This window comes from Dermacentor variabilis, chromosome 2 (genome assembly GCF_050947875.1).
Source record: "Dermacentor variabilis isolate Ectoservices chromosome 2, ASM5094787v1, whole genome shotgun sequence".
Lineage (NCBI taxonomy): Eukaryota > Metazoa > Arthropoda > Arachnida > Ixodida > Ixodidae > Dermacentor > Dermacentor variabilis.
In genome coordinates this window covers 179,274,045-179,296,834 of record NC_134569.1, presented here as the reverse complement: position 1 = coordinate 179,296,834, position 22,790 = coordinate 179,274,045, and the positions used below count along the sequence as shown (strand labels likewise).

General features: G+C 46.2%; 2 protein-coding genes across 2 annotated transcripts in view; both read left to right on the top strand.

Moving 5' to 3' along the window:
* The window catches only part of LOC142571087 (cytochrome P450 2C6-like), a 153,145-nt gene extending 152,259 nt beyond the window's left edge, over nt 1-886 (top strand). Inside the window, exon 10 of the mRNA XM_075679378.1 lies at nt 336-886. Coding sequence (XP_075535493.1) covers nt 336-526 — 191 coding nt within the window. The 3' untranslated portion in view covers nt 527-886. The remainder of the gene's footprint in view (nt 1-335) is intronic.
* Nucleotides 887-11,096: 10,210 nt separating this feature from the next.
* Nucleotides 11,097-22,790, top strand: part of LOC142572965 (uncharacterized) — a 30,146-nt gene continuing 18,452 nt past the window's right edge. Inside the window, exons 1-3 of the mRNA XM_075682442.1 lie at nt 11,097-11,485; nt 15,903-16,147; nt 17,572-17,665. Coding sequence (XP_075538557.1) covers nt 11,191-11,485; nt 15,903-16,147; nt 17,572-17,665 — 634 coding nt within the window. The 5' untranslated portion in view covers nt 11,097-11,190. The remainder of the gene's footprint in view (nt 11,486-15,902; nt 16,148-17,571; nt 17,666-22,790) is intronic.

The following is a 22,790-nucleotide window of genomic DNA, read 5'->3' as shown; positions in this document are numbered from 1 at the left end:
GCATTACAGCGCTGACAGAATAGCCACGGTCAAACGCTGCAGTGCATTGTCAAAACATAATTCAGTAGTCATTACACGTGCGCCACTACGTTGGAACAGGAATGATGACAAAGCAACGCCGTACACGCGCGTGTACGGGAAGCATTACTATGGGAAAATGGGAAATATTACTATGCCGTAACGTACCTGGGAATTTGCTTGCTCCCTTGAAAAACCCAGGCAGTTAGGAACTCGCACAAACAACGTTATGCACATATCGTTAAAGATGCTTTAGAGTGCGTTGATCCGGTTTCGAAGCCTAAACTTATGACGGATGATTCTTTTATTCCTTCCAGGCAGAAGAATGTGCCCCGGAGAAAGCTTTGCATCAGTTGAGATCTACATGTACTTGACAAGCATCCTGCAGAAATTCCGTGTACTTCCTGCAAAAGGTCGCTTGTTTGACGTGAATGTGAAAGACAGCGAAATTATGCAGCTTGGCCGCCACAAGGTGCGCTGCATCCCACGGATAAATGCAGCGCCATGATGCCAACAGTTCTCAAGTACCTTGAACATGAGTGTTTGCAATCCTAACAGAGATGCGTGGGGAGGCTTAATGTCGTTTTCTTGCCCGCGAATGTCCGGCAAAGTGCTCTGATTGTATAACTGTGTGCCATTCATGGCGTACACTAGGCCTCTCCATGTCTGCTGAAGCCATATTGCGGAATTAGGTTACTGTGTAAAAGGTAAACGCGTGTTGGCTGAGCTTTTGAACAGCACAGAGACACTTGCAAGAAGGAATTGACGAATCGCGGACCTTTACAGCGCTTCCGGAAATGGGGAGCCCCATACGATCGTTCAGTGTCTTCATGTGGATGTGAAATAAAATTTATGCCTCGGGGCTCAACATTTTCTGAACTTATCTACTGCAGCAGAAGCGCAAAAAGCAGGAGCTTTGCAAGAGACGATACTTGGTAGAACAGATTTTCAAGAGTACTCAGATTAGCTTTGCGTTCAGGACAACAGGCCTCGCCTATTGTGATTACGTAGGCACGCAGTACTATTGCACGCAAGATAAATTTAAATGGCAGGATGGTTTCATTGCAACCTGAATAGATATGAAATAAATCCTGTATGTGGCCCAGAGACCACACAATAGAAAAAGCGAACTCTTTAATGAGAAAACTCCCTCGGAGTTAATTTTACCGGGGATTCCGTCATCAAATATTGGGAAAGTATAATACCTATAGAGACTTCATAGAGGATCAAGTGCACCGAGGACACGCGGTGTGTGAATTTTGTAAGTTCAGTGTCGCTATTCGTGTTTTCAATGACGCATGAACATAAGCTCTCATTTTCGATAAAACGACAAGCTGGACGTTGGTGAAACCGTTGGTAAACCGACACATTACCGGGATAGCTGCTCCACCATCTGAGCTTATCAAGAGAAAATATAATGCTTGGATAACTCCAGGCATTCGGGTACTCGATATAAGAAATCCGTTCTGGGAAAAATCATTGAATGGACGATGTTTAAAGAAAGGAAACAGCGTCCACCCGACTGTAGCGCAAACCTACATCGGGAGGCCCATGTGGGTTTATCAGAAAGCTTCCCATTAGAAAGAAACAAACAAAATAAATGTTTCGTTTCCCAATTTTTCTACATTTTGCTGGCTTCCTCAAAATTGATTTGCTCAAAAACAAAAAACAACTTCTCTTTTGAGTTTATTCTCTTATTATAACGAATTCTTATTATAACGAATCTTATAATAGTATTTCATTTGCCCAGATTCCTTACCACGCAAAGCTCAGTTCTTCTAATGGTAAATTAGCAATCATACATAAAAGTTCAGCTGCGTGCATTCTTCTTGTAGAACATGTGCTTGAATTCACGCTAAAATGCAATGTAACAAAATTACAAAATAGTAGTCGCTGTGGACAATAACTTACTGGCACAGCCAAACGGCTTTCATTCGTGTACGCGAACATGCACGCCTCGCTCTAAATGCGCAGTACGCGCGCCCGAAAGAAGTTCGCCAATAGTGAAGTGTCTCGAGCAAACGCTCAATAAAGAGGCGGAGAAGCAAATGCGCGAAATAACGAAACATTTCGTTCACTGCAATTTTACAGCTAGACCAGCTTGCTGCACAAACAGGTGGCCACGTCAGTGCACCTTCGGAGGAGGCGGTCGCGTCGTCGACGTAAACACGCTGCAGGGACAAACGGGAGCTGTCTGGCTTCAACTGCGCAGCTCCATTGCGATGTGTTTGAATCGGACTTGGTTAATCTTGCAGGTGTATTAACGCGACAGCGTTAAGGAGCTCGTGTCGCAGAAAAGCCAGTGTCGTCGGCGTCGGCGGCGTTGGCCGTGAGCGATAAATCCCAGCATGCACTTCATGAATAAAAAAACAACTTGCAAGATGGGCTGGGTGGGAATCGAACCAGGGTCTCCGGAATGTGAGACGGAGACGTTATCACTGATTTTTTTCTTTATTCTAGAGAGAGACGTTACCATTGAGCCACGAGTTCCATGCTTCAAAGCGGTACAAAAGCGCCTCTAGTGAACGCGGTGTTGCCTTAGCAACGAGCTGTTTCTAAGGCTCAGGCGTGCGTCGCTTGCTCAGGCGCACATTTCGTTGCCGCGCCGAACGCTGCGTTGCTCGACGCTCACCGCGTCCGATGCGGGGCGCGTAGTCGCTGCGCCGTAGCCCAATACCCCTTGGCGGGTCGACGGGAACGCTGTCGCGTTCCACTCTTGAAGGCGAAGCTTAAGCGTCCTCCAATTTTTTGTACCGGGCGAACGATACAAGTCGTACTGGAATGCGTGGCCCCGACCACCACCGCGGACACGGATCTCGGGATGTCAACGCGAACACTGGCAGTCCGCCTAGACACCTTTACGGGGCTCTGATTGAGGAGTTGTCTCGAGAGACGCGATTGGCGCGCACTGCGTTCGCCTAGGAAAAATAACGAATGAGCCAAACAGATGCGCCCTCACGCTGCGCTCAATCGGTTCTACAGCGGAGCCGTGTCAGCCTTCTGCGCACCACTGTTGTGCATGGGTGCCGTGCGCACATGCACCAGTGTTCCAGCTGTGTTGATGCCCGACCGAGATGCGTGCAGGGGTTTGAGCGGAAGGGAACGAACGCTGCAAGCTTCACACTTTGACGGTATCGTTTGTGTCTCGTCTGTTACGCCACTGATGTGCGACACCTGCGATGTCGGGGGCGGCGTCTCTCATAACGCGAATTTAGTCAGGCAGGCGGCACAGGCGCGCCTACACCCTGGCAGTGCTGGAGCGAGTGTGCGCGTGGGTGCTTCCTACGCCGCGGTGTGAGACGCCTTCCTACGCCACGGTGTGAGCTAACAGGGCGCTGTTCCTGCGGCGCAGCAGAAGTTGGCCTCCATGCTGTGTTGGTGCCAACATGTCACCCCTGCCTAATCTGAGAACAAAGTCGGAGGAGCTTCTGTAGGACGCAAGACTTTCCTGCCCTTTTCAATACCTCGTTCTTCGGGCGAATCCACCCAACAGTTATTATTAAAGGAACGTACATATAAGAGCATAGAAGGCGTAATGGTGATCCAACACTATACAGCAGGAAGGCGACAATGTCGACAGCAGGAATCTTTCCATTAACTTGTATCTTAGAAAAAACTCGACAAAAAGCAAAAGGGCAAGAAATCGCAAATTAAAGGGTGCACTCGTCCGAATAAGCAAATTATTTTTCAACACACAGTCATCGAAAGGCGACTCGCGCTACTCTCACCACACTATTTTTAGCGATGTTTGCGTGCTTTCACTATAGAGTCCCCTGCGCGCACAAACGGGCCCGTATGTCAGGCGCGCCTATGGTTGTACTTCTTCCTTTAACAACAAGCTGATACTCTCTCCGCACTTCGGCACTTTTCGCTGATTTTATGCCATATACAACGTTTTCACCAATCAGAAATTGTTGGACGGCAAAGACGGAAGTGGCGTCTTCTTCGCCATGCATAGGAAGGGTTACAACAGAAAAAATATTTTTTTCATCTATTTTAATTTAATCAGTTAGCGCAAATATAGGCCGAGTATCTGGAATAGAGGAAGTGCAACATCATAGTTTCAAGCACAAAACAACTAAGAACCTGCTTAAAATATGTGATAGGTATGTGTTTACAGAAACGTGGACAGAAAAAGCCACAGAGCACGTAATCCGCATGACAGCAGATACGTGTTATAGGTACGATGAATCCGCTGAAAACGTTGGTAAAGAAACACGAAGTGAAAATACGTAATAAGAAAAAGAGTGCGACACTGCAATGATAGCGTACAGTGTTAAAGGACATCAAAATTTAAGAAGGGGAGAAAAGAAACACCAAAATATTTGCAACAGAAAAAGTTCAGAGAGAACATTACGGACAAAACTCCCTATATGGGAATTATCGTCGTGCGAAGCACTATATACTACGTCCTTATTTGCACGTTCGCGAGATAAAAGTTCTTGCTGATCTTCATGTGTTGGATTAGGGTGACGCTGCCTGTACCTGGCTGTTGTGGCACACGGTGTAGAAGCAACGATTACTTGTTTCGCCTAGGCAAGTGTCGATGTATACTCGCCGTCCTTGCGAGAGCGTCAGCAGCTGGGGACAGTTTTCAGCGGCACCCCCAGTCCAATCATTGCACTAATGAGCGGACCCTTCCACAACAGGTGCGCACAAATTTCGTTGTAGCTGCGCCTCTAGGGGATGAAGCGGGCCCAGAAGACACAGGACCCGCACATTATCGCACGGTCAATCACCCACCTTAAAGGAAGCATTTCTACATAGATCATATACACATCGGCCATTTACAGATTTACAAGTTAATATATCACTTCGCAGAAGATCTCAAATTTGAGTTTAATTTTAGATTTGTATATTTAATGACGGCAAATTATCGCGTGATATTTAAATAGTGTGTAGTTTATTAGGTCTAGTGTAAGAGTGTAACATTATTTGGTCGCATATTTAAGCAGAAGATTGTGAATGATCTTGCCTGATATTGTGGAAAGCTTTCTTTGTAAAGCTTCGCATTGTTACATCTCATGGCAACTTCAGATATATCAGCAGAGTTAGTCTGAAAAGAAAAATTACCAATAATACATTCGATTCGTTTACCATACGAGAAAAAAAAGCGAATGATTAAACACATTCGCACGGTGGATGTACTAGAACAAATTTGAATTAAACTTCTTATTAAATTGAATGGCTGCGCAGTGAGTTATGAAGGACGCCGTAGTGGGAGACACTAAGCTGTTTTGGCCACCTAGGGTTCTTCGCCAAAGCGCCCAAGTGCAATGCACTAGCGTCATTTCTACAGCGAAAGGCAGCCGCCATGGACGTGAATCGACCCCGCGATCTCGTGTGTAAGATCAGACTGTAAGTGGGACCGTGCATGTGTGTATGAAAAAGCAAAGGTTTCACGCTGTACTAGACGTTAGTCGCAGTGAACAAGTAAACTTCAGTTTCCTATAGCCCCATAATTACTCGAGTCAAGAGTTTAAATATCAAATGCCGAGCAGCAGGGCGCTATCACAATGCGAGTACTAGAGTTTGCCAAATTTTTTGTAATGCTGGTCGACTGCCGCCAAGAGGATGCTGCGAATGCAAGTTCCAGCTGCTCAAACCACAAATGAGAAAGAAGACAAGGCGTACTTGATAGTGGATGAGTCGTTCTGAAATTAAATATTATCTATGACATTAGCACGTGGGTCATTTCGTGCTTTCAGACGTAAATTCAGCGTTAATTTGTAAGACGTTGTCATATAGGAGACTTGGATGTGATCAGGAAATACCGAAACTTTTGCAATGCCAACTGTAAAATGACGATTTTACAAATTTTGTTCTTCGTTCCGATGCATTGAATGGGATCGTGTTAATTATACAGATGGATAACGTTTCTCCGCAGCTGACAACTCATTTATTTTGTGATCTCTCTGTGGTTCTACACGGACGTGGTAAAAAACAACAACATTGATAATCAGTAAATATAACGCATTTGTTTTTACGTAACCTCCGAGCTAGGCGTTTTCTTCACGTCTCACGCTAAGTTCAGGCGCGAAATGCATCATCATCATCATCATCATTATCATCATCATCATCATCATCATCATCATCCTAGTTACGCCCACTGCAGGGCAAAGGCCTCTCCCATACTTCTCCAACTACTCCGGTCATGTACTAATTGTGCCCATGTTGTCCCTGCAAACGTCTTAATCTCATCCGCCCACCAAACTTTCTGCCGCCCCCTGCTACGCTTCCCTTCCCTTGGAATGCAGTTCGTGACCCTTAATGATCATCGGTTGTTATCTTCCCTCCTCATTACATGTCCGGCCCATGCCCATTTCCTTTTCTTGTTTTCAACTAAGATGTCATTTACCCGCGTTTGTTCCCTCACCCAATCTGCTCTTTTCTTATCCCTTAACGTTACACCCATCATTCTTCTTTCCATAGCTCGTTGCGTCGTCCTCAATTTCAGCATAACCCTTTTCGTAAGCCTCCAGGTTTCTTCCCCATATGTGAGTACTGGTAACACACAGCTGTTATACACTTTCCTTTTGAGGGATAGTGGCAACCTGCTGTTCATGATTTGAGAATGCCTGCCAAACGCACCCCAGCCCATTCTTATTCTTCTGGTTATTTCAGTCTCATGATCCGGATCCGTGGTCACTACCTGCCCTAAGTAGATGTATTCCCTTACCACTGCCAGTGCCTCGCTACCTATCGTAAACTGCTGTTCTCTTCCGAGACTGTTAAACATTACTTTAGTTTTCTGCAGATTAATTTTCAGACCCACACTTCTGCTTTGCCTCTCTAGGTCAGTGAGCATGCATTGCAATTGGTCTCCTGAGTTACTAAGCAAGGCAACGTCATCAGAGAATCGCAAGTTGCTAAGGTATTCTCCATCAACTTTTATCCCCAATTCTTCCCACTCCAGGTCTCTGAATACCCCCTGTAAACATGCTGTGAATAGGATTGGAGAGATCGTATCTCCCTGTCTGACGCCTTTCTTTATTGGGATTTCGTTGCTTTCTTTGTGGAGGACTACGGTGGCTGTGGAGCCGCTATAGATATCTTCCAGTATTTTTACATATGGCTCACCTACACCCTGATTCCGTAATGCCTCCATGACTGCTGAGGTTTCGACTGAATCAAACGCTTTCTCGTAATCAATGAAAGCTATATATAAGGGTTGGTTATATTCTGCAGATTTCTCTATCACTTGATAGATAGTGTGAATATGGTCTATTGTTGAGTAGCCTTTACGGAATCCTGCCTGGTTCTTTGGTTGACAGAAGTCTAAGGTGTTCCTGATTGTATTTGTGATTACCTTAGTAAATACTTTGTAGGCAACGGACAGCAAGCTGACCGGTCTATAATTTGTCAAGTCTTTGGCGTCCCCTTTCTTATGGATCAGGATTAGGTTAGCGTTCTTCCAAGATTCCGGTACGTTCGAGGTCATGAGGCATTGTGTATATAGGGCGGCCAATCTTTCTAGGACAGTGTTCCCACCATCCTTCAACAAATATGCTGTCACCTGGTCCTCCCCAGCTGCCTTCCCCCTTTGCATAGCTCCTAAGGCTTTCTTTCTTTCTTCTGGCATTACCTGTGGGATTTCGAATTCCTCTAGGCTATTCTCTCTTCCACTATCGTCGTGGGTGCCACTGGTGCTGTATAAATCTCTATAGAACTCTTCAGCCACTTGAACTGTCTCATCCATATTAGTAACGATATTGCCGGCTTTGTCTCTTAACGCACACATCTGATTCTTGCCTATTCCTAGTTTCTTCTTCACTGCTTTTAGGCTTCCTCAGTTCCTGAGGGCCTGTTCAATTCTATCCATATTATAATTCCTTATGTCCGCTATCTTACGCTTGTTGATTAACTTAGAAAGTTCTGCCAGTTCTATTCTAGCTGTAGGGTTAGAGGCTTTCATACATTGGCGTTTCTTAATCAGATCTTTCGTCTCCTGCGATAGCTTACTGGTTTCCTGTCTAACGGCGTTACCACCGACTTCTATTGCGCACTCCTTAATGATGCCCATAAATTGTCGTTCATTGCTTCAACACTAAGGTCCTCTTCCTGAGTTAAAGCCGAATACCTGTTCTGTAGCTTGATCTGGAATTCCTCTATTTTCACTCTAACCGCTAACTCATTTTTTGGCTTCTGATGTACCAGTTCCCTCCTCAAGTCTAGGCTAATTCGAGTTCTTACCATCCTGTGGTCACTGCAGCGCACCTTGCCGAGCACGTCCACATCTTGTATGATACCAGGGTTAGCGCAGAGTATGAAGTCTATTTCATTTCTAGTCTCGCCATTCGGGCTCCTCCACGTCCACTTTCGGCTATCCCGCTTGAGGAAGAAGGTATTCATTATCCTCATATTATTCTGTTCCGCAAACTCTACTAATAACTCTCCCCTGCTATTCCTAGTGCCTATGCCATATTCCCCCACTGCCTTGTCTCCAGCCTGCTTCTTGCCTACCTTGGCATTAAAGTCGCCCATTAGTATAGTGTATATTGTTTTGACTTTACCCATCGCCGATTCCACGTCTTCATAAAAGCTTTCGACTTCCTGTTCATCATGACTGCATGTAGGGGCATAGACTTGTACTACTTCAATTTGTACCTCTTATTAAGTTTCACAACAAGACCTGCCACCCTCTCGTTAATGCTATAGAATTCCTGTATGTTACCAGCTATTTCCTTATTAATCAGGAATCCGAATCCTAGGTCTCGTCTCTCCGCTAAGTCCCGGTAGCACAGTACGTGCCCACTGTTTAGCACTGTATATGCTTCTGTTGTCCTCCTAACCTCACTGAGCCCTATTATATCCCATTTACTACCCTCTAATTCCTCCAATAACACTGCTAGACTCGCCTCACTTGATAACGTTCTAACATTAAACGTTGCCAGGTTCAGATTCCAATGGCGGCCTGTCCGAAGCCAGGTATTCTTAGCTTCCTCTGCAGCGTCACAGTTCCGACCGCCGCCGTGGTCAGTTGCTTCGCGGCTGCTGGGGACTGAAGGCCGGGCTTTGATTGTTGTATTCATATAGGAGGTTGTGGCCAAGTACTGCACCAGGGTGGCCAATCCTTCTCTGGTGAGAGAGTGCGTTACCGGTTCTGGTCACCGGGATCAGGCCGCACTCCAGGCCTGTTTGTGCAATTTTCGCAACACACGGTTATTTTTTTTTGCATGAAATGCATAAAGCACCTTAAATAAGTATAGGTGAAGAATTCATGTATTGAGTAGAGCAGACAGACGTTGGCGTTTTGAAGCAACTGTACGGATTCCAAGAGAAGGGAAATGCCCCATGGGCGACACGTAATTGGCTGGTGTGGCGTGAATCGGAAATTTTTATTCTAAAGCCGATCCAAATTGCAAATCTCAAGCCAAATTACAGATTGGTCGGAGAGATCTTCGTCAGACAACGGACATGAAATAATAACGATGATGACAATGAAAGCGTACTCGCATATAATAACAGGCCGAATACAGCCAGCACTACGAAACTCCACCGTGGTTGCTTATGGTTTTTCCGTTGCGCTGCTAAGCACAAGCTCGCAGGATCAAATCCCGGCCGATGCGGCCGCATTTTGACAGGGGCGAAATGAAAACACACCTGCGTTCCGTGCAGTGGGTGCGTGTCAAAGAACTGGTCAAAATGAGTCCAGTGTCACCCACTACGGCGTGCCTCATGACCAGATCATGGTTTGGGAACGTAATACCCCAGAACGAATTATTAGCAGCATCAGACACAACATCTTTATAAGATAGGCATCCACATTTCTTCCGCTTCAGTTGAATTGCTTTCGTCTAATACTAGCGGCGATCCGACTGATAACTCTGCTGAGACTACGAATACTTCGGGTGGTTTACAGGACTCACCGCCGCAGAGATTTGTTTCGGCGTCATATATGCAATGTTCGCGCTGGCGATTGTAGATCGCTATGCCCTCTCGTTTTCAACAGTCATATTTTAACAGCGAAGCATTTCGTTGGACTATAACCGCTAGAAAAATTTAGAGGTGTGCTTTACTAGTGTTATAATAATAATAATAATAATAATAATAATAATAATAATAATAATAATAATAATAATAATAATAATAATAATAATAATAATAATAATAATAATAATAATAATAATAATAATAATAATTATTATTAGTAGTAGTAGTAGTAGAAGTAGTAAGTAGTTGTAGTAGTAGGCCTAGTAGTATCCTTTTCTTGCGTGCTGCTTTTACTTAGCGATATGCGAAATGTAAGCTATTTAATCAATTAGAAGGTGAACGTTATGCATCTAGCAAAAGCATGAGAGCCTTGTTACTGTTTGTTACTCAGAAAAAAAAAGCAGTGAACCCCAGCAATACCTGACATCGCGTCTTACTCATCGCTTTTACACAACGTCACGTACGCACCTTCAAGATTCGAAATTGTCTCGACGACGCACGAAGTGTACTGAATGAAAACAGAATAAACATAAAAATGGCTAACAAACATCAGCCTTCACCGTATATTCTTTGTCTTGATATTCCCGCTGCGCGAAAACGAATAGCCGTCACTATTAGAGGGTGACTACATCTTTTTTTTTATTTTATATTCATTGTGATCGGGCCCTCAGGACGCAAGCATCCTTCGGTAACTCTTCGAGATCTGTCCCCATATCCCTCTTTTCTCTTTTGCTACTTCCCTCGGAGGAGAGGAGCTAACGTTACGTCATAGCTACATCTCTGTTTTCCCTGAAATTATTTCTGTTCTCTCTCCGTCTCAATGACTGGTGTATCACCCAGACATGGCTTCCAAGATCGCGGGTTTCTTCTTCTCGGAGGGCAAGGACCATAAATTACGTTCACAGTCTTAATGGTTTCTCGCCACCAATATTTAAACGTTGCTGCAGGACTTATGAAAGATATATCTTTCCAAGTAAGAATAATTGCCCTTTGCGCAAGCAAAGCACGCATTTTGTTCGCAAGTTCCCCTTAAGAAGAAATAAGAGCCGCTCGTTCCCAAAGTTACCTGGCAACTCCATGGTTAAGATTCAGTAAGCATCGTGCTTGAGCGAGCGCGGGGGAAAGAAGAAGACGTGCCAGAAGAAGTCATAGAGTAGAAAGAGGCGCCACACATTTTGTCTTGGTTATAGAAGAACAAGCGTGCACGTACAGCAATTTCTTGCCTTGCCGAGCGTCGATATGGAGGACAAGGCCAACGACGGCAGCAAGGTGTTCAGCGCGAGTTCTGAAGTAACTTCACTGAACGATGCTTTGTCGCTTACGCCACGAGCTCGTACTAATTCGTCGAGAAAGAAACGCCGTCAGCGTTCGATGGCGGACAGGCCGATGAACGCTGCGTCCAAGAAGGTGCCGCCTTGTCTTCCATCCCCATCGATGCTAGAGATGACGGCACCCGGACCTGCTGGGACCGAGCCTTGGGTGCACACCAACGGGGCCGCCAGCGCAACGCAAGGGAGTCCAAATCATCTACAATGTAAGTGACCTGCCATACTTTTCCAATCGAAGAACGTAACATGCGTTCCCAAGGAGCATCAAAAATAGCGTCCACCCACCTGACGACCAAGCAGGCCGGCGGACGAATATAAATTTAGAAAACCTCGTACGATGTCTATGCAGCTTTCCTATTCATAAAGAATACGAGGTTATGTCTTCCGTGTCTGATGGCCGCGGCCACATGCTTATTTGCATGTACTGTTAAGGTGCTAAAATACTTGTTCGTTAACAAATACCAAGAGAGGTAGCAGGTTACAATAACGCGGACGTCTGCTTTCATGAACTGCTCAAGTGATGGCGAATTCCTGAATATGGTATAAACTAGTGCAAGGACCGCGGTAATCGCGCGATGTGTTTATTTCTACTGCCTCCCTAAGTGTGCTGAAACAACTATAACATGAGTGCAAAGCTATACCCTGAGAGCATCATTCACAACAGTGTCTATAGGGAACTTGAAGTATACTTGAGAAATAAAAAGTCACTAGGGACTCACATGAGCAAAATAATCGCACCTAGCATGAAATGAGACGTAGCGCCGACGGGGAGAGTTTGCCATGTTTCTAGAGCGAAAGAAGTCTCACGCTGTCAACATTCTCTTGCCAAGAGAGAACATGTATTTGTTTTAACGTGGAAATTCACGGATGACGGTGAGCATGGCAGGTTTCAGCACACTGAGGTGCACGATTCTCATGGAGACACTGCAGGTAAAAACTCTTCGCGCTCTTCAAGTTCCTCTTAAGGCGGTCGCTGCCAGAGCACAGACACCCGGCTTTTACGACAAACGATCGTACCATTGCCGTTGGCCAAATGCCGAACGATTGTACTGTTCTGTCGACCATAGGTTCACACATATAGGCGCCGACTACGGGCGGGCTCCGGGGGCCGGGCCCACTCCGGAGATTTCCCCCCTGGGCGATGACAAAGCCCCCTCCCCCCTACACTCACCTAAAGTGCCATTAGCAGAGCTTTGTCACTGATACCATTTGAGGTTTCTAACTTTCCTCGACCTTTTCACTTAAAATTTTATTGTGGCTAATAGCTTACTTGATCATTGTTGGCGCGGACCTGCGTGGATTATAATTCCTACTTGGCTTTATTTCTGCAACAATGACAATAGGAAAACAGGCGCATTAGAAGTACTGTACCAGTGGCGGCTGCCTCATCCGTATTTTGTCACTTCAACATTGTTTTAAATTTGCGGTGTAAACACTATGCACATACACAAAATATATTTAGAGATTAACACAGGGCACAGTTTATTATATTTACGAAGAAGATGGAGATAGCATATTAAAGATTACTTCTAAAGATATGAAGAGTCTATGGCTAGGGAATGAATATCTTGCTCTATGTTCACCACGCTTCAAATTGATTTGTGTGTTTTTTTAACCATGACGAAAAAAACCTATAGACTTCAGTGACCTCTTCAGCAGAGTCTTTTATCAATGCCGTGTGAAATGCACGTGAATGTTGTTTGTCTCAGTATTGCCTCTCTTTACAGTAAGCAATGCTAACCACCCACAAAAACATTTCTGGTATTTTATGACATTTATTCGGAATGAAAACATCGTCACTTACATGCAAAGGTCCTAAATATATACAGGGTGTCCGAATTAAAAAATTAAATTATTGGGTTTTACATGCCAAAACCACTTTCTGATTATGAGGCACACCGTAGTGGAGGACTCCGGAGATTTTGACCAACTGGGGTTCTTTAACGTGCATCTAAATCTAAGTACACGGGTGTTTCCGCATTTCGCCGCCATCGAAATGCGGCCGCCGTGGCCGGGATTCGAGCCCGCGACCTCGTGCTCCGCAGCCCAACACCATAGCCACTGAGCAGCCGCGGCCGGTTGGGTGTCCTAATTAACTATCATGCACCAAGATTTAAAAAAAGAAAGCAATGCGTTACTCAAAGCAAACCTATATAGTGCATATTGTTTACAGTACAGTGTAGTAGCTGCCAGTAATTTTGTCGTTACTGATATTTAATTAGATAATTGTAATTAATTATCTAACTTGAACGTACTATCCTAATTTTCAAAGCAGCAATGAGGCATTTGTAGGCAAAGTCAAGTTACATCTAATCGTGGTATTGCCGGCGACGTACTAACTGCACAGTCATTTTTTTACGACTGACAAATAAACCCCGTGATATATAGAGAATACCACGCGCCTGCACACCCACCCTGATCATAAAGCAGCACCCTCGATCAGACTCCCTCTAAATTACCCCGAACGAAACAAATGAAATGAAGAAAAATATCGTGATCGAGCTAGTGCCTTATCTGCCGCGCCACGGCCAAAGTGACATGTCGCGCTTGGTGTTAGAAACAAGCTGTGCTAGCTAATGTCTCAGCCTAGATAAAGTGCAAGGATGTATTTTTTTTTTTGCCACAAAAGCTATCACCACAAAAGCGAATGGACAGCGTCATTGCGAAGGTTTAAAGGTACGTGTTCTTTCGTCCCAGTCCCCAGGTCTTTCTCTAATTAGCAGAAGGTAAACATGATCCTTGCCTTGGGATCTGCAAATGGCAACATGAGGAAGGCCGCAAATGTATATATCAGTCATGCAAATAGAGCTTCGCGCACACTGTTTCGATGCGATGCGAGCAAAGCCGAGATCTTGAAACATTCTGCGCTTGTTGCATTGCTTTTCGCGTTTCGTGCGTTGTCAGAGCGGCGCTTCGGCCGCGTTATCAGCGGGCTTTTGTAGTCAATGCGATCAGTCGGCCTCGAGAGACGGATAATAAGTGTGACGCAGAATTGACAGGAATAACTACGAAGCCGCGAAACCCATAATTGGAGCGCCTTTCGTACTACTATCAAGGTTATGCGCTGTCTCTTCGGGTTTGCGACAGTCAATGCAGTTGCCTTCAGTCAGCTTATTCGAGGGCGTTGCTTTATGAAGCGGGTGGGAGCGCACTCACATGCTATTTTTCATACTTCGTTAGGTTTCTTAGCCAGTCGGAAAAATTGTACGCAATTAGTACGTCGCTGTAAACAGCGCTGTTGGATGACATGTTTGGGTGCCTACAAATGCCGCATTGACAGGATAGTACTTATCGAGTTAGATAACTAATTGGATGTACCGAACGAAAAGGGGTCTACTTAAATTGAGGACGACGCAACGGGCTATGGAATGAAGAATGGTGGGTGTAATGTTAAGAGATAAGAAAAGAGCAGATTGGGTGACAGAACAAACGCGAGTTAATGACATCTTAGTTGAAATCAAGAAAAAGAAATGGGCATGGGCAGGACAAGTAATGAGGAGGGAACATAACCGATGGTCATTAAGGGTTACGAACTGGATTGTAAGGGAAGGGAAGCGCAGCAGGGGGCGGCCGAAAGTTAGGTGGGCGGATGAGATTAAGAAGTTTGCAAGGACGACATGACCACAATTAGTACATGACCGGGGAAGTTGGAGAAGTATGGGAGAGGCCATTGGGGGCCTTGCAGTGGGCGTAACCAGGCTGCTTACTAATATTATTATTATTATTATTATTATTATTATTATTCACTAGGTTTCCTTCGAGTAACGCCACCGCCCTTTCTTTAAGTCTTGGTGCATGATAGTTGGGGAGCATTGCATAATTCACTTAGGAACGAAAATGATGCCAAGCCGGGTTCACTCGAAAGCAGAAGCAACAGCATTCATGTGCAGATGCGCTTATACTGGGACTCACAGAAAAAGAAAGAGAGAGAGCGGGAAAGGCGAAGCAGTATTAGTGATAGCCAGGTATACGAAAATTACACGAAGGGAGATTACACCACCGAGAGGACTCAGGCTGCGAAATTAAACGGTCTCCTACTATGAGGTCTTGAGGTGTTGTATATATTCACATAACGCCGGCACTTCAGCGCTGAACTCATGGAGGTTACGCGAAGTGTCGAGTAGAAATATATATATATATATATATATATATATATATATATATATATATATATATATATATATATATATATAGATGGGGTTCGTCGGAAAGCGGGTCGGGCTCTAGCGCCCCCCCTCCTCCCCGCCTCCGGAAAAATTAAAACTCTCCGCCCATGGGCTCACAAATTGCTATTAAGAGATGTGTCTTGCGCGCACATAGTTTACAATCTGTCAATATGTCCTGTCAATGTGCTTTGTGTGATTGTGGTGATTTTTGTTTGTGTGGGACAAGTTTTGTTAACAGATATGTACCAATTAGCCCATAAAAATGTTCTTCCCAATTAATTCGCATGGACCTCATGCACCTACACAGCACCGCTGTTCGACCGTACGTACACACCCGAATATCAAATGGTTGAAGGAATATTACCGTACATCATTTCAAGCAATCCACCTGCATAATGGGAATTTCTGGGCACACCATTCACACGCTTTTAATCTTATGCTGTGACGTGTTCTCCAGTTGAAGCCCCTGACTCACCCGTGGCTTCAGCTGCCCTATCGCCTGCTCCATTCCTATCGACGCCGGAGAAAACAACACTGAACGCTCAACTCAACCGCGATAGAACCAGTAACAAGACGGTGGGCTTCATGGCATGGGCTACTGGCAACTTGGGGCAGCCGTCAGACGCCGATGGAGGGCTCCCTACCTGCGACCTTTCTCCATCATACGGGCTTCCGGGTTCACACAGCGATTCAGCAAAACAGGTGCGGTCTGCGGCGAAGAGCTGCCCCCCCCCCTCAGCTGAGACTAGAAAATCTCTAAAATGTAAATGAAACTGACGTATGCGTAAATGAGAGGAGGCGCGCGAAAAGAAACGTAGGCGAAAGCCAAGCATTTGTCTCAGAAAAACGGTGGTCAGGAAATTGGATGCGCTATTGGAGCTAACAAGGAGGATGCATGGGCAAAGCCGCGCGCATTTGGGTCAGCCGGGTCCTTAGTCGGTAAGTGCGCTAGTTTCAGCTGTAATTGCCTTTTTGGGCCCATTTGGGGTTGGCACGGATGCCCCTCGAAATAACTTTTGAGTGCGTCAGCTTTAAATCAGTATAAATACAAACGTCGCCGCGTTTAAAAAATTAGCTGCACTCCTGCAAGTGAGAAGATCTATAGGTCGGCCTAGCATGCAGCTGTTGGGAATAATCAAATGCTTTGGGGGAAATTGTGTAAGCTTCGTTAATTGCTTGCGCGGACCCATTTGGTGAGTCCATAGCAGCTAAAGTGACTAAACTTAGGTTTGTCAGATTTAAATCTTGTACGAATACAGCGCGTAGCTTCGAAATCTCGTTAATGAAATTCGAAAGTCCAAGGAATCATGTAGAACAAACGAGATAACGCCAGAATTTTACTACATTGTGCTGCGACTCCGTAACTAGGTGTTGGACGAGTATGCTGAGAAACACCTTGGAACAGTAACATTGACAGTCAGTGGGGCTACAAATTTGTGGGGCGCTTAAGTTTAAGCACAACAAATAACCATTTACGCGACAGTCGCAAAAGCGACCAATGGTGTAGCGAAGTCCTAAATTAGTTTGTGCAACGAAATGAGTAAATAACTCAATATGGCAATTTACTCTGTGGCTTTTGCTCCATCTACGCATTCAAGAGCGGGTTAAAATTTTTCGTTCGGGTCTTGGTAACATAAATACCAGGTAATGTATGGCTACAGAGTGTGTTTCGATATGCCGCCATAAAAGTAAGGTAGATTTCAGTCCTACATACTTTGTGGAGCCTCAGCACCATTGACAAATAAACTAGGAACTTATTAAATCGAAGCCGCAAGCTTACCGGGCCGCAAGCAGCAGCCACATTGCAGTCCAGCGGTAAGCAGGGACGGACGCGTTTTAGTGTAGGTTCGTTTAGCTTTCGCGTTTACGTAGCGCTCACGTCTCGCCACCAACTAAAACGTGAAGCTGGGGATAAAGAATTTAGTGTGGCGAGTGTGCTAACAGACATAGATGAGCGCAGTGACGGTTGCTCTTTTGAGCACTAGCAAACCAAACAGAATCAAGCGGCATATGCATTTGTAAGTTTCTGATACATGTCTAGCTTTATATATGGTTGACTTAGGAAGAAATCAACCGCACTATGTGACTTGTGCGACAATCTGTTGCTTTTCTTCAACTTCCCTTAGTACGCCATGAGCGATGTGGCCACGGAATACCCAGATCGGATGTTATCTGGCACAGAGTCGACCGCCCTACGTTCACGCAAGACGACCGTGCGATGTGAGTCAGATTTTTAACCATTCTCTCGGGACTTTGTCATTGAACGAATTGACACAGTGTCGAAACGTGCATGCAAAGATCATCGGAATGAAGAAAAAATAATAAAACGACAAAATTTTTGAATAAATCGGATCTTGAGTACGTTAGCAGCACCACTTGAGGTTTTAACATTGTACTCTAGTGCAAACGCCACGATGCCTAACATTTATATTTAGTATGAATAACGGTGAGCGATTTGATCATTACACGTAGTCATGCACCCCAGGTTGCATGCGCGTCACACGGCGCTTCTCTGATGCTTTAATGTCAGCCGTGTAGGGAGTGATTACAGTGTTCTGCCGCACTTCGAATACTTATGGCGTTAAAGCGTTACTCACGAAAACAGTAATCATAGCACTGTTAAATGTTTGTGGATGGAAAAAAATATTATGGTGTGGATGAAAACGTTCCTGTGTTGGTCTTCACGTCTTATATCTACCGCGAAGCGTCGAGTAAATAGGCCAGCAGATTGGATAGCCTCTGACACAAAAAACAAATGTGAAAATGCCAGCAAAAATAGGAGATTTGGCAAAATAAAGGTGACCAAATATTTAGCTATTCCTGACACACCTCCTGTACTAATTGATCGTTTTCAATGTCTGTATTCCCAAGCTTTTCACTAGTGAAGTCATGCGTATTGCTGTCCTTGCCTATTCCGGCATCTATTCTGTTCTAGCGTTACTAACCACGTCAAAAGGAATTTCGCCGTCGCCAGAAATTTGACCTTCATTTGCCCGCAACTGCACCGTAGCTTTGGCAACGAATCACGTGACTCATCGAGCCGAGATCCGCCAGCGCCGCCGGCTAGGCGCATGCACCCTCCGCAGCTGGGTCGCCGCCTGACCACGTGACTCACCGCGCGCCTCGCTCGCCTAGTCAGTGCGAGCTTGGCCACGGATGAGGGAGGCTGGGCCGTCTTGTCTGAGCGTTGCGCGGGAGCGGGACGCTTTGAGCTATCGTCGCCAAGCGGCTTCTAACCACCCCGCGAGAGACGCGCCCGGGGAGCTGCTTCACTGGAGAGGGTCCGAAAGGCAACAGGCGTCGCACCGTCGAGTAGTAGTAGAAACATTTATTTCGAAGGGAAATAAGTAGTTGTCGAAGACTTGGGCGGCGGATCCAGAACTCATTTCAGAGCCCCTGTGGCCTGTGCTGCTGCCCTTGCCTGCTGTACCAGGCTGCGCTGGGTTGTCAGGTCCGAGCTGGACAGAGAGGCCTCCCACTGCTCCTTCGTTTGAAGTGTTCGTAAGTGTATGGGTTTGTCCCCCGTGCACCCCCAGGTAACATGGGAGGCGGTGGGGTGACCGTCGCACCATGGGCAGGCAGGTCTGTAGCGTTCTGGCAACAGAATGTGATATTTATACAGGTCGGGGAATGTGTCCGTCTGGAGTTGTCTCCAGTCGCGGGCTTCCTGCGCAGTAAGTTGTCTATGTGGTGGTGGCAGGAACTGGCGCATGAGGCGTTGGTGATGGAGCTTAATATTATAAACTGTTGACATCGGTGGAAGTAGTGAGTGGTCGGGGGAGATTGTGTTTTGATCCGCTCGGCTAGTGTAACCTCGAGCTAGACCGTCAGCTATCTCGTTCCCTTCCAACCCAGAGTGTGCGGGGGTCCAAGTGATCTGGTGTTTAACGTGAGTGTTTGATCCTGGGCTGCTTTGAACAAGGTGGAGCTGTCTTTTATGGATTCTTCCTGCTAGGAGGAGCCGACAAGCCGCCTGCGAGTCGGTGATAACATGAAGGGATTGGTTGATAGCATTCCCGTGTTGTATGGCGAGTGCTATCGCAGCCACTTCTGCTTCCAGGACGGAGCAGTTTGATATGGTTAGACTTGTGATTTCTTGATGTTTGGATCCCACCACAGCTGCTACCGCTGCATGTCCATCGGGAGGTCCGTACAAGGCTCCATCTACGCAGACGGCCCTGCCGCTTCTTCCCATTGTCCGTCTTATGTAGTTCACTCTTGCTGTTCTTCTGCCTTCGCAGGAGTGGGACGACATGTTCTTTGGGATGGGAGCTACGTGCAGGCGTGCGCGGTCTTCTGTTGGAATGTTAGTGGTAGATTGTATGACGCGTAAGTCCGCTGGGTAGCCGACTCGCTGAAGTATTAGTATACCCGTTTCCGTTTTGAGTAGGCGTTCCCGCTGAGATAGGAGAACTGCTTCTTGGATTTCGTCGCAAATGTTATGCGCTCCCTGAGCTTCAAGCTTGTGGTTGGCGGTATACGGTGGGAGGCCTAGTGCATTTTTAACAGCTCTCCTAATGATGGCATCAATTGTGGTTCGTTCTGCTTTAAGGAGTGGGAGATATGGAAGGCCGTAGGACAGTCGGCTGATAAGCGCTTGAACCAATTTCATGGTGTCTTGTTCCTTCATGCCTTTACGGGTTCTTGCCACGCGCCGTATCATGCGCGATACTTGTGTGGCCGATATTTTGAGTAGTTTGATGGCGTGTGTGGCCTTGCGGTCAGATTGTAGCCAAATGCCGAGTGTGCGGATGAGTGATACTTCTTGGATGTGTTCTCCTCGAAGCTTAATGTGGATGGGGTCTTGGGTGTTGTAATTGTACCCCTTGATACCGATTACTTCGGATTTCTCCGGAGAGCATTTCAAGCCACACTGGTGTGCTGTTGTCTCAACACAAGTGGCGGCTTGTTGGAGATAGTGCTCCTGCTCCATGAGGGAGCCTGTCCTTGTGCACACCGTGATGCGTCGGCATATAAGGTGAATCCTATGTGGGGTTTGGCCTGTAATGCCCTAGGGACTCTTGTCATGGCGATGTTAAATAGGAGGGGTGATATAATTGACCCCTGCGGTGTGCCTTTGTTAGGCACAGCCTGTGGGTCAGATCGTGTTTCTCCCATGCCTATGGTGGCCGTTCGGTTTGACAGGAACGTTCGGACGTATTCATATATGCGCTCGCCGCATTTGATGTTAGATAGCTCCTCCAGTACAGCTTGGCGCGATACGTTATCAAAGGAACCTTTGAGTTCGAGTGCCATGATTAGATGTTCCCCGCCTCTTGGTATGTTGGTCAAGACCTCCTTTCGGATGAGTAGGAAGGTGTCTTGTGCGGATAACCCCGATCTGAAGCCGATCATGGATGGGTGAAAGAGGCTGTCGTCTTTAATGTAATTTTGGAGGCGTTTCTGTATTACTCTATCATAGAGTTTGCCCATACATGATGCTAATGGGATAGGTCGCAGGGCATCGATTGTTGGTCGCTTCCCTGGTTTGGGTATGACTATGATCTCGGCATGCTTCCACTGTGGTGGTAAGATGTTCTTTTGCCACAGAGAGTCGTTGATATATTGGTTTAGCTTTTCGATTTGCTCCTGGCTGAGGTTGCGAATCATGGCGTTGGTAATTTTGTCAGCGCTGGCTGCGGTGTTCTTGGTGCGGGCTCGTGCGGCTGCGTATACTTCGGATTCGGTTATGGGGGCGTCCAGCTCTTTGTTGGCGCGTCCTGCGTATCGCTGTGTGCTTGGAGTAATAGTCGTCCCAGTTGCACCAATGTAATTGTCTTGTAATGCTTTTAATAAAGCTCCATCGTAGCTTGGGAAGGTGTGAGCGATGCGTTTGAGAGTTCTGTTTGCTTCGGATTTCGATTTTGCGGGATCAATTAGGTTCCTTAAGACGGTCCATGTTTTTGAGGTTCCTAATGTCCCTTTGAGAGATTCACAGAACTGGTGCCAATTTTGGTGTGTCAATTCAGTGGCGTAGTTTTGCGCCTCTTCCGTGATGTTTGCGATCCGTAGGCGTATTTGCCTGTTTAGTTTTTGTCGTTTCCACCTTCGTATCAACCGGCGACGTAGCTGCCATAGCTGAATGAGGTGTGTGTCGACTTCTGGAGTTCCTGGAATACGTTGTATAGTCTCCGTGGTCTCTTCGTATGCCTTACAGATACCGTCAGTCCCTTCTGTGATAGATGTGATCTTTTGACATGTGTCTGTGGTGATTGCACGGAATTGGGTCCAATCAGTGATGCTTGCTATGCCAAGATTTCTTCTGATTTTTGTAGTTGAGATAGAGCTGCTTATGATGCAATGGTCGCTCCCAAGGGTCTCCCCCAGGTTGTACCACGTAGCTTATTTGACATTTTTGACTATGGTGAGGTCGGGGCATGTGTCGCGGGTGACGCTGTTTCCCTCCCTTGTTGGGTATAGCGGATTGGTGAGGAGTTGCATGTCCAGCACAGTGAGTGCATAAGTATGGAATCTCCTCTGTGCGAATTTGAACGGTACCCCCATTCTGTGTGTGGGGAGTTAAAGTCGCCTACAATGACCATTTGGTTTGGTTCTGCGAGGTTGTAGGCTTCTGTGATGATGTTGGTGAAATCTAGCCTCATGGCTTTAGGCTGTTTATAGATGTTCGTTATGAATGTACTCTTCCGGCCCCTTCTGTTTGGAACAATCTCAACAACGAGGTGCTCGATGTCCGGGTCCGGAAGGGTATGTTCGATGGCTGTAATGTTCTTCGCTACGAGGATTGCCACCGTAGGCATGCGAGGTTGACAGATTGTGTAATATCCTAATAGGGATGGGGTCTTCTCGGCGCCTATCTCTTGCAGGCATATTACGTCCGGTTTGATTAGTGTATTGGCTACGAACTGTTTGAGCAGGCCTTGTTTTCGTTTGTATGCCCTACAGTTCCATTGCCAGATTTCGAGGTTTTCGTTTACGGCTGCACGGGGGTGTTTCGCCATATTAAGCAAATGTAGAGGTGCTCGCGTAGCTGGTCTCGCTACCGAGAGAGTCTGTGCTGTGCCTCATTTTGGACGGCCCTGCTTCCGTGTTGGCGCACCTTTTACGGTTTCGGTGGGAGTGGAGCTCCTGTATGAGTTGTTTCATGTGTTGCATCATCCGTTCTTCTGATTCCTGGATGGCCTGATGCATTTCTGCTACGATCTGGACTTTGTGAATCTGCACTGCGTGTTCAATCTTGTGGTGAAGAAGCTCAATGACTTCAGGTGTGATTGTAGTCTCAAAGTGATCGTTCCGTTGTGTTGGCTGCGGTGCTTGTGGTACTGGGATTTGTTCGCTTTGGGTGTTCGTGCTGCGGCTTTGCGTGAATTGTTCGAGCTGTGCTTGT